This window comes from Gobio gobio (assembly GCF_949357685.1).
Source record: "Gobio gobio genome assembly, chromosome: 2".
NCBI classification, from domain to species: domain Eukaryota; kingdom Metazoa; phylum Chordata; class Actinopteri; order Cypriniformes; family Gobionidae; genus Gobio; species Gobio gobio.
The window spans coordinates 73,081,317-73,093,939 of record NC_137098.1 but is presented as its reverse complement, the minus strand read 5'-3'; the positions used below and the strand labels follow the sequence as shown (position 1 = coordinate 73,093,939).

General features: G+C 46.2%; 1 protein-coding gene across 4 annotated transcripts in view; it reads right to left on the bottom strand.

Annotated features, from left to right (window-relative positions):
• The window catches only part of slc12a6 (solute carrier family 12 member 6), a 40,994-nt gene that overhangs the window by 19,585 nt on the left and 8,786 nt on the right, over nt 1-12,623 (bottom strand). For 2 of the 4 annotated variants that reach the window (XM_079808101.1, XM_079808099.1), the window contains 18 exons: nt 12,383-12,437; nt 12,175-12,305; nt 11,855-12,096; nt 8,820-9,091; nt 8,556-8,717; nt 8,305-8,403; nt 7,617-7,674; nt 7,361-7,535; nt 7,169-7,287; nt 6,085-6,183; nt 5,870-5,989; nt 5,484-5,588; nt 5,110-5,278; nt 4,847-5,042; nt 3,597-3,766; nt 3,369-3,500; nt 3,185-3,292; nt 399-422 (listed from right to left, as the gene is read on the bottom strand). In XM_079808101.1, the coding sequence (XP_079664227.1) occupies nt 399-422; nt 3,185-3,292; nt 3,369-3,500; nt 3,597-3,766; nt 4,847-5,042; nt 5,110-5,278; nt 5,484-5,588; nt 5,870-5,989; nt 6,085-6,183; nt 7,169-7,287; nt 7,361-7,535; nt 7,617-7,674; nt 8,305-8,403; nt 8,556-8,717; nt 8,820-9,091; nt 11,855-12,096; nt 12,175-12,305; nt 12,383-12,437 (2,436 nt within the window). The remainder of the gene's footprint in view (nt 1-398; nt 423-3,184; nt 3,293-3,368; nt 3,501-3,596; nt 3,767-4,846; nt 5,043-5,109; nt 5,279-5,483; nt 5,589-5,869; nt 5,990-6,084; nt 6,184-7,168; nt 7,288-7,360; nt 7,536-7,616; nt 7,675-8,304; nt 8,404-8,555; nt 8,718-8,819; nt 9,092-11,854; nt 12,097-12,174; nt 12,306-12,382; nt 12,438-12,623) is intronic. The other 2 variants (XM_079808100.1, XM_079808102.1) reach the window with 1 other exon arrangement.

Below are 12,623 nucleotides of genomic sequence, written 5' to 3'. Positions count from 1 at the left end.
TAAGAAAGTTATTAAACCTGTTGTTATAGTATGACAGCATTTTTTTGCCACTTATTTCAATATCGTGATAATACCGCATATCGGGATAATACCGTATACCGTGATAAAAGCTTCAGCAATTAATCGCAGCATGAGAATGTGATGCCGGCACATGCCTACTCACTAGCTAATATTTTTGTTCCCAACCATTTTAGTCGAGTCTGGAGCCCTGCAAGACACGAGCACAACTCTCTAACACACACACACACACACACTCTCTAACACACACACCTACATACACTCTCTAACACACACACACACACACACTCTCTAACACACACACCTACATACACTCTCTAACACACACACACACACCTAGAGCTGAAGCTCACTAGAGCAGAACGAAAGCCGGAACTCACATCATCAAAACTCCAGCGGACGCGCTTCAGATGAAAGGAGACGTGAGCGGATGAGTATTTAATCAACACACACACACGCAGACAATCAGACAGACTCACACACACACAGACAATCAGACAGACTCACACACACACACACACACACACAGACAATCAGACACTCACACACACACACACACACACACACACAGACAATCAGACAGACTCACACACACACAGACAATCAGACAGACTCACACACACACACACACACACACAGACAATCAGACACTCACACACACACACACACACACACACACAGACAATCAGACAGACTCACACACACACAGACAATCAGACAGACTCACACACACACACACACACACACACACACACACAGACAATCAGACAGACACACACACACACACACACACACACACACACACACACACACACAGACAATCAGACAGACAGACACACACACACACACACACACACACACACACACACACACAGACAATCAGACAGACAGACAGACAGACACACACACACACGCAGACAATCAGACAGACTCACACACACACACACACACACACACACACAGACAATCAGACAGACAGACACACACACACACACACACACACACACACACAGACAATCAGACAGACAGACACACACACACACACACACACACAGACAATCAGACAGACTCTCACACACACACACACACACAGACAATCAGACAGACTCACACACACATACAGACAATCAGACAGACTCACACACACACACACACACACACACACACACAGACAATCAGACACACACACACACACACACACACACACACACACACAATCAGACAGACAGACACACACACACACACACACACACACACAAACACAGACAATCAGACAGACAGACACACACACACAGACAATCAGACAGACTCTCACACACACACACACACACACACACACACACACACAGACAATCAGACAGACTCACACACACATACAGACAATCAGACAGACTCACACACACACAAACACACACACACACACACACACACAGACAATCAGACACACACACACACACACACACACACAAACACAGACAATCAGACACACTCACACTAGGGCTGCTCGATTATGGAAAAAATCATAATCACGATTATTTTGGTCAATATTGAAATCACGATTATGTAACACGATTATTTCACATGACTTTGGGAATGTGTTGTATTTATTAAAAATACACCTTTCAACAATTCAATTGAAATTGTAACATTTGTTGTACTTTTTGAACTATTAAAATAAATAATATAACATATATTCAAATCAAAGTATAAAAGTATTCACGTAAAAATGATAACCACAAATAAATAAGATCAACAATATGGTTCGGCTAGATATGCTTTTCAGGTACGTCTAACATTAGTTTTCAGGTACAGAAATGTATCAAATGTAAAATAACATTGCATATTTGAGTGCATAAATTAAAGATTAATCCTATTAAACTTACAAAAGCTATTCAGTCAAGAGCGGTGAGTGATGTCCTTGTCTTTTGTTGTTTGACATTAAACAGACAGCAGTAAAGGCTACTGCCCCTTTAAGACCTAATGCTACTGCCCCTTTAAGACCTAATGCTACTGCCCCTTTAAGACCTAATGCTGCTGCCCCTTTAAGACCTCGCATCGTCTTTCTCGACTGTATAAAGTTCACTTAAGGCATATTCAGACTATGTCTGCTAAGATACTCATCAAGATGGACATGTTGACATACGCTTTGTGTGAGTTTGTCCGTTCAAGATCAAGACTTGAAAGAGAACTCAGTATTTGCGCACTGTGAGACGTGTGCGCGCTCTCGGATGAGTGCACAGACACATTTTCTCACAGCGCGCGCGGCTTCTCATTCGCGTCTTCTGGCACTAAACCCGGGTGATGACGGCGAAAATTACTGGTCATATTCAAACATATGGCAGCACTCGCATGCATTGAACAAAGTTTACAAAGTGAGAATTATTTGAAAAATATGAGGGGAAAAAAGGACGTTTACACGGCACCCCTGCTCTCGTCAGTTTTTGTTTCTATATTAGATTGTCATAGGTCACTCTGTTTAATTTTCAAGTGGTTAAACAGATTCGTGGTGTTCCCTTGCGTTGCAGCCACTACCATGTAGCAAATCTTGCACGTCGCATGTTTCTGCTCGTCGTCTGATTCCTCGAAGCCAAACTGTTCCCAGACAACAGAGTTGGTTTTGCCTTTTTGCTCACCAAACGCTGCTGTAACTGCCCTCCTTCTGCTGTAACTGCCCTCCTTCTGCCATCTTTAGTTTACTCGCGCCGAGTTTTTAAATTCCAGCGGATGATATGCACACGAGTAACGAGACTCACGAACTGAGAGAGTTTGTGGCTTCGGGAGGGGCGGATGTGCGCGTGCGCGTTTCATTCAGAACGCAAGACAAAATAAGAGTGTTCTTGCAAAACTGAACATGGCAAAATAATCGTTTTTTCTCGATTGTACTATTTTGGTGATCGTTGGGAGGCAAAATCGAAATCGAAATTCGATTAATTGCACAGCCCTAACTCTCACACACACACACACACACACACACACACACACACACACACACACACACAGACAATCAGACAGACTCACACACACACACAGACAGACAATCAGACAGACTCACACACACACACACACAGACAGACAATCAGACAGACACACACACTCTCTGTCTCTCTCTCTCACTCACTCACACAGACACACACACACACAGACACACACACACTCACTCACTCACCTCTCGCTCTCGGTCTGACTTGGAGAGCCGCATCTGTCGGAGCATCTGCGACCTCTGCTCCATCATCAGTGTCCTCTCGTACGTGTACGCGCTGATGTCGCTGTCGTGCTGAAACACACACACACACAGTCAGTCGCGCGTCTCCGGCTCAGGTCAGACGGCTGTGCAGCAGGAAGCTGTTTACCATCTCCACGACCTCCACATAAGCGTCGATGCGCAGGTGGTAGAGGAAGGTGGCCAGGTCCTTCTTCATCTGGATGGAGTTATCCTCCATCTGAGCCACGGTGAAGATCCGCATGGAGCACTTCCGCCACACCTGACACACACACACACACACACACACACACACACACACACGCGGCGTTAGACACGGCCCAGCGGCGGCGGTGGCGGCGGCGCTAGCGTCACACACCTTGTGCTGGCGCAGCAGGAAGGGCAGCAGCATCAGCATCCCTCCGTCATGCACGATCCACCACACGTCGATGTAGCCCTCGGTGCAGGGCTCGCTGTTGCTGGGGAAGAGGGAGATGTTCTTGGGCACCAGCAGGGCCAGGTGGGCGGAGGTGGTGATGCGCACCGTGTCTACAGCGGAGAGACAGCGTCAGCACCACAGACATACAGCATAAAGGCTAGGGGTCTCTGACGTCATCAGCAGCGGCCATCTTGTCACAGGCAGGGCGAGTGATCTGAACACAAATACTCTCATCTCACTGAAATCTGGACGGATTTACACATGGTTTGGTTACGTTATTAATGTGGCTATAATTATGGACGCTTGAACAAATGATGAATAATTATTCATGAGTATGCAGTGTCATAACTACATCTCTGACGTTTATAACAAACCAAACCGTTTGAAAATCGGTTGAAAATTGAGCAAGTTATGGTTATTTAGCATTTAGGAGTGAGCGAGCTGACTGTGACAAGATGGCCGCCAGGTGCGGATGTCGACCTCCATTGGCCAGCAGCGCAGACGAGGCATCTAGCCTTTATAATGGATATCTATGTTCAGAAGGCCCTGCCACACACCAGCCAATCAAAAAAAAAAAAATTGGCTACCAAACAGCCAATCAGAAAATAGCACTGCTGTATCCGGGTAAGATTTAGATATTCCCGCAACAGCAACGTTTACATTCTGCCACCTACTGGTGGTTAAGTTTAATGTTTTCTTTCCAACATTTCTTATTTGTATATTCAAAACTATTAAAAAAAGATTGTTTCAGTGTAAATGATTTACTTTGATCGGCAACAGCCCTACAGGGTCTTATTCTAATTTAATTTAAAGATCAAATGTAAGAATATAAAATGAAAGCTGAAGCATATCCTATATTTAATAAGATTAGGGGGAAAACGCCCTTCATAAAAGGTAAAAATGTCAAAAATATGCAGATTTAAATACGTCAAAGCTGATTGAACACTGGTGAGAATATTGCTTCAGAATAAATTACAATAATAATTCATAACATTGACATAACTACATCTCTGACGTTTATAACAAACCAAACAGTTTGAAAATCAGTCGTAAATTGAGCACGTTATGGTTATTTAGCACCATTAAAACACAATGTTATGAGTGAGCGAGCTGTGACAAGATGGCCGCCATGTGCGGACGAGGCATCTAGCCGTTATGATGTACATCTATGGTGAGCACCTCCTACTCACTGATGAAGGTTTTCCAGCTCTGCGGGTCCTCGCTCTGCCTCCAGGCCAGTGGCCAGCCCATGACCACAGTGTTGTGCCGCATGCCGCCCAACCCGCTGGACTGGATCATGTGACTGATGCCCTCGCGGGGCTTCTGGGCCACGATGCACTGCACAAAGCCCTTGACGCGCTCCTTCTCCATCAGATGCTTGAGGGTCTGAGGAGCAGAGGGAGGTTGGCTCAGGTCTGCATCTCGAGAGGGAAGTGGAGAGAGGAACACACACCTGCTCCGCCGCCAGGGCCTCGCCGTACGTCTGCAGGAAGTTCCCCGGGATCACCGTCCCCACGATCGTCAGGCCCTTCCCTGCCTTCAGCTGGGACGCAAACGTCAGCAGACGCGGAGACTTGACATGGGCATCCTCATCCAGCTTCAGCAACACCAGCAGCTGCGGCCTGAGCCACACACACACCAGACACAAGGGGCGTGGCTAAATGCATTGTTTCATAGACTACTCTAATCAAGCTCGCAAAATGTATTTTGAGATGGATTGGAGTGTTTGTGTGTGTGACTGTATCCGTGTGCTGTAGGTGTTTGTGTGTGTGTGTGTGTGTGTGTGTGTGTGTGTGTGTGTGTGTGTGTGTGTGTGTGTGTGTGTACCTCCAGTTCTTGGTGTGAGGTGGTCCTTCCTCCAGCCGGAGCAGAGCAAAGCGGGCCGCGCTGAGAGACAGACCTCGGATGCCGTCGCCCCACTCCTTCTCTGCTCTGAACACACACACACACACACACACACACACACACACGATGCTGAAGGTCAGTAAACACATCAGTTGTGATGAGGCCTATTTAGACAGTGCACTAGGTTTGGGAACAGACTTAGAGCTGTGATTACATTTCCCCAAACTTTAGTAGATTTAGGCTCCCTGTGGTTTTCCAGCTAAATAAAAGCCTGGTAGTTTAACGTCTGAAAACACACACACACACACACACACACACACACACACACACAAGCTCAATGCAGGATTCCGGTTCCCATGGCGACGTACCCGTGGTACTCAATGTATTTGTAGATCATGCCGGCGATCACCATGGCGACGATAGCATAGTACCATGACGATATGAACATGAGAGCCAGACAGATCACCATGCCTAGAAACGACAGCGCCCTGCGGGCGACAGGAAATGACATCAGCAGATGTCTACAGCGTGTGTGTATGATGACATGAACGTGTGTGTGTGTGTGTGTGAGTGTGTGTCGCACCAGTGGTAGTATGAGAATCGAGGTCTCCAGTTGGGCGTTCGGAGCAGCGTCTGCAGAGCACAGGCCAGATTCACGAACAGATAACACATCAGGAAAAACCTGCCGACACACACACATCATCACATGCAGCTTCAACATCACTTATGGGGAAGTAGTAGGTTTTTATAGAATAACAAAATGGCGGACAGGAATTTTGCCAAAATTGGTATGTGTGTTCTCGACATTACCAGTTTCATTCCTACAATAGGCTAATTTAATCCAAAGTTATTTGGAAAAATGTCCTTATAACTTTTGACCACAAAGTGGCGGTGCCATGAAACATTTAGAGTACCGTCAGGGCATTGTGTCAAAGACACACACCGAGATTCGTAACGATACACCAATATATAATTTTACGATGAAATTCAAAATGGTCGATGCCCAAAATTGCTGACAGGGGAAATATGGATATCATTTGATATGATGCTGCACAGAATCTAAAGAGACCAGTTTTGTGATTTTTGGCTAAACCGTTCAGAAGTTATAAGCAAAAAGAGCCATTTTTCATATCTCCTGACCACTAGGTGGCGCTGTGCTGAAACTGTGCATGTAGCAATAGGCTAATTTAATCAAAAGTTATTGGCATTTTTGAACATTTAGGTTATGGTTGTCATAACACACACCAAGTTAGGTCAGAATACACTAAAGCGTTGCAGAGATATAGCCTCGCGCTCATTTTGCCGTGCTCTTCGTAGAATTAGTTTGCGCGTTATTCGAGAACGGTTTGACCAATCGACTTTAATTCCATAACCGTTTGTCGCCATAGTCTGAAGATGATCTGGTAAAATTTTCGTAATCTAATCGTCTTGATCCAAGAAATCAGAGGAAAAACTATTTTGATTTTAGCCCTTATGGTTCAAAAGCTATTAGCATAAAAGTGAGTGCAACTTTGGACAGTAGGTGGCGCTAGAGGGGTTGAGTTAGAGACTCCAAAATTGGTGCAGTTAATGTTCAGATGGTCCTCTATCAGTGTGCCAAATTTCATAACTCCAGAGCAGAAGGAGAATAATAACGCCAATGGAATTGTGTGCGAGTGAGCTCTTACATGGACAGTATGGGAGCGACGAGGTCCAGCGACGCGATCAGGATGCCCAGCTCCGCCAGAACCGCCGTCAGCAGAAGAGCCCATGTGGGCTCCCCGTTGGCCTTCCCGTGACCGAACACCTGCACACACACACACACGCGGTCAGGTGAGATGAACTGCGGCTGTGGTGTAAAGAGCTCTGGCGCGCCTCACCCTCAGGAAGGGAATGATGTTGTCTTTGGCGATGGCCTGCAGCAGGCGAGGGGCTCCGGTCAGCGATTGGAGGCCAGCGCCACACGTGGAGAAGAACGAGCCAATCACGATCACCCACGGCGAGGGCCAGGACAGCGTGCCCACCACCAGATTCCCCTTCACCGAGTCCCCGAACCTGCGGAGGACAGAGGCCAGCTTTAGACACACTCACTCGCTGCGCTCATCACACTTCTGCAGGAGAGAGAGGAAGACGCACTTGTCCCGCAGAACCACGCCCTCCACGCAGGATCCGAACAGCAGCACGCAGCTCAGGTCTGAGGCGCTCAGGAAACATCACATGACAATCCTTCACTTAACCCTCTGGGGGTCTTCAGGGAAAATTACCCCAGACGAAATCAATGGGTAATTGGCCAAAAATATGAAAATACAGAGTTTTTTTGTGTGTAAAATCTACAAATCAGCCAGGATGCAGAAAACAAGACTCAACAGTGAAGACCTCTAAAACATCAAGAGTGCAAAACAGACAAATACACTCACACACACACACACAAACACAACTAGCTTTTGGAATGGCATGTGTTAATTTGTGTGTGCGTGCGTGTGTGTGTGTGTATAAGTGTGTGTGAGTGTATTTGCACTCTTGATGTTTTAGAGATCTTCACTGTTGAGTCTTGTTTTCTGCATCCTGGCTGATTTGTAGATTGTATGCACAAAAAAACAAATTTCCCATTCATTTCCTATGGGGGTCATTTTTGACCCGAAGGTCCCGAGTGTGACCCATGAATGAAGAACCCCAGAGGGTTAATAATAGCAAGATGGTTACATGAGCACTTAGCTAATCACTATTAGCATGAGTGAAAGAGCCGACCCCACGTCTCTACGATGTCACAATCAAACCTAACCCAACCGAGTGTGTGAGTGTGTGGAGGTGTAGAGAAGGATACAGACGAGGGAGGTGGTGAGGATGGCGAGGATGGTGCCGATGGGAATGGAGCGCTGCGCGTCCTTCAGATCCCCGGAGCGGTTCGAGCCCGCCATGATCCCTGACACACACACACACACACACAGAGCCGTCACATGACCACAATTACTCATCGTTACGGTATATCATACTCAATTAACTAAATATACAGTTTCTAATTTTCTTTTTGTGTTGAATGATTGATTGATCAAATAAGAGAAAGGGCAGGAATACCAGTCACAGAGGGAAAGAAAATCCCAACCAATAGCGTGAAGGAGGTGGTGATGTCAGCAAACACGTAAGAGTATTGATTGGACACGGCGGGTGAGTGGGCGGAGCGATGAGAGCCGCGCTCCAGAACGTCTCCTTTAGCCGAGTACGAGCTCCACAGGTTCTCTAGACACACACACACACACACACAGCAGCTCTACATTAACACAGACAGTGAGAGACGTGTGTATCGGGTTATCACTGTGGCTAAGCTAGTGCGCTGCTCACCTGTGATCACGCCGCTAGCGAGCCCGGGGATGCCCCTGACCGTGGTGACGTTGTTGTGCTGGAAGTACTCGTCGCACACAGCGCTGATCTCCGAGCCGTTGCAGAAGTGCCGCCACAGGTCCGTGCTCTTCTCCAGCGCAGGAGCGCCCGTGCCGCTCAAGCTCTCGCTGCCGTTAGCGGATTCCTGCGCCGGCGGGTCGGGCATCAGCTTCCTGCACTGGCCGTCCTTCAGCACGTGCTGAGAGAGGCTTCTGTTGCCCAGCATGCACACACTACACCACAGCAAGCATTGGACACACCCAATAATAAACACGCTGTACTTTAATACATTATGCTGCGTTCACACCAAACGCGAATAGAGCGTCTGGCGCGAGTGATTTCAATGTTAAGTCGATGGAAAGGCGCGTTAATGCGTGTCTGGAGGTCCCGCGGCGCGAAGGACGCGAATTGAGCGTCTTGCGCGTTACACGCGAATGGTGCTTTTGTGCTTTCACGCGTTTGAAGCGAATTCGCGTCTGACGCCCGAGTTGAAAAATTTGAACTTTGGCGTCAATTCGCGGCGCGTTAACCAATCAGGAGCCTGCTCGCTGCGGTCACGTGGTAAAGTGACGTGATGAGAAACCCTGCATAATTTAAAAATACTACTGTGTCACAAAATGTCGTTTTAAGACTTTTTCAGGTGAGAATGTAGTTGTTTAAAGCTAAAATCTGTGGTTTATTTATAAAGAGAGCGCCTATTTAATATAAAATAATCTTGTGTTTTTGGAGTTGTGAGTTCCAGGCGATCAGCGGGTGATCAGCGCTCATAACCCCGGCGAGATCAGCCTTTCCTCGGCCAGTCCTTCTGCCGTCTGCCGCTGGCTCTGATGGCCTGTAGTGGTGCATCTTTTGTAGATCTAACGGGCAATCTTTGCTCTCATGAATCTATAATTTGTTGTCTGCCAAATATTTTTGACTGAGGGCAAAGAGAAGTTTCATAACTTTATATTTTAAGGATATTTAAATATACATGCAGTGAAGATAATGTAAAGTTGCCTGGACCACATTTGTGTGGCTATTAATGTTTAATATATATGTTTAATGAAAATGAAAGTGGTGTTTTATGACATATTTCTCCTGGAGTGCCTTGAACGCGCGTCAATTTCGCTTCCAGCGCTCGATTTCTACACGCGTCCAAGTCGCCGCGGACGCGCGAATGCATTCAAAATGTTTGTGTGTGAAACTAGACGCGGTAGACGCGATTTTGACGCTCTATTCGCGTTTGGTGTGAACGCAGCATTATGGAGTGGAAGTGGCTAGTCAATAAGTGCTCCTCTGCTGCCATCTACTGGTTATAGTGGACATTTCATGTCTTCTTTAAATAAAAGTGCTTGTTTGCTTTTAGTTTTAAAAATCTTCACATAAAAAATAATAACAAATATAGCCTCGTTCACACCCAATAATAATCTGATATATGAACATCGCCACTGTCGGGCGGAAACCTCACATCTCAATTTTACGCCATATATGATTACTATTGGTCACTTACATCAGACTGCGGGCTTTACAAAAGTGTTAAAAAGAGCTTGTGACTAACCCTCGTAACTCAAGCTGTCAGTCAAACCTCATAACTCCGCCCACCTCTATCTCAGTGTGGAGCGTCTCTGCTTGTTTGCAATGCAATGGTAAATAAAGAACTGTGTGTTTGACTGAGCTTAGTGTTTTCTTTACTCAAATAACACTAGATATATTATAAAGGCTGATGTTTAATGTATCTGAGGAGCGGAAGAGAACGTCCTAGCCTAGCGAGTCACAGCTAATACTGTCCTAAATAGCCGTAATCTTTAATAACAAGAGATGTTGGCCAAATGGCGGGAAAAACTGAGCATCTACATGCAGCTACACAAACTTTATGACCTGTGATTTGATCGCATCGCATTACTGCCATTCCAATGACGGAAGAAACGCACGTGTCCGACATTCTCTCAATTTAAACTTGATTTTGATCAAATGTTAATAACGTAATGATGTATAAAGCCACAATATACAGTTTAGATGCACACAAAAACTTGGGCGTGTTTATTGGAAGGTAAAATATGAGCATATGAATCAGTCTAGCTGATATATCTCTGATTTCAGTTGTTTTTAAACAATACTTTGATATGAATAAGTGCTCCTCTGCTGCCATCTACTGGTTATAGTGGGCAATTCATGTATTTTTTAAATAAAAGTGCTTGTTTGCTTTGAGTTTTACAAATCATCACATACAAAATAATAACAAATATAGCCGCGAGCAGCAATTATCAGGGTTCAAGCATTTAAGGCCTTTAAGCACATGCATAAAAATATATTCAGTTTGATTTAGAAAGCATGCAACCACTAAGTTCATTAGACTATCTACAGCCAATACAGGCACGTTTGCATGCTTGTTTAGAATCATGTGTCGCATCTGCTCACCTAATTTTGAGTTACAGGCTTTTGTGTGCAATCAATTTTGCTAAATGACCCTGTTATAGCAACCCAAAGGGCAAAGTTCAACTTTTTTTTCGATGAATATTGATCTAGAGAGTCCAGAGAATTTCAGATTGAGCGAAGGTTTTATACATAATCGTGAATATTTAATGAGCGATTTGATTGACAGCAGTGCTTCTAGAGGCAAAGTTGTTCAGTATGAGGAGATCTGTCATATTGTGCATATTGTGTGTATGTGTGAAACACTAGTGGACGATTTCTTTCAAAACTCTCACAGACCTCTAGAGCAATGAACATGCCCACTCCGTTAACCTTGTCTAATAGGTGCTCAAACTTCGTTGGCTGATGGCGGCCATGTTTTTTGAGCTACGCCAATGTCCTCAAGGACAGAGATAGCGCCTTGGACAAAGACACTTCATGCTAATTTTCGAGTCAATCGGACCAATGGTTGGGTGTAATGGTAAAAAGGTAAAAAAGCTGGCCGATTGCACCTGTACTGAATATATGTGTGTTTGTAAAGTAAATGCTTTCAGACGGACAGGGCAAATGAAGCCGTAGAGAGTGTGTTGTGATCTGAGACTCACGGGAAGGCCGGCGGGCTGAAGGCGGACACCAGCGCTCCGGTGTAGATGGAGAGAATGGACACGATGACGCAGGCCAGGAACACCGACGCCAGCTTGTTGACGTACTTGACCCCCACGAACACCAGCAGCGACATCAGCAGTAAGAAGATGGAGCCGTACACGCGCATGTTGTTCAGCATGGCCGCCGCCTCGTCGTCGGGATTCTCCGGGGTGAAGATGGCGGCCCCGGGGGCGATATACATCTGCACACACAATCGGACAAAATGATGCGCCTGAGCTGTACTGGGCGGCTCGATGTGAAGAGGATGGAGATGGCGCACCAGCAGGATCTCGATGGCACCGAGGATGTACATGGACCCAGCGAAGGTCGTGCCCAGGTAGAAGCAGGAGCCCACGGCCCCTCCGAACTCGGGCCCCAGCGAACGGGAGATCATAAAGTACGCCCCGCCCGCTGCACGAGAGAGAGACAGGTGTGTGTTAGCCACTACGCTACAACAGACCCATCGGCACACAGAGGAGAAGGGTTACCTGGCACGACTCCATTCGTCGCGATGGCACTCATAGAGATCGCAGTCAGCAGCGTCTGTCGGAGAGAGACGTGCACATTAACACACATCAGAGTAGGGCTGCACGATTCAGCGAAACGCCATTTGGCTTATGTGCGATTGTGAAAGCGCAAAGGCTACGATTTTAATTAAATAAATAAATGCCCAGTGTGTTAGTGAAGAGCGGCCCTTATAACGTGAGTTTGAAAAAACAACACGTGTCA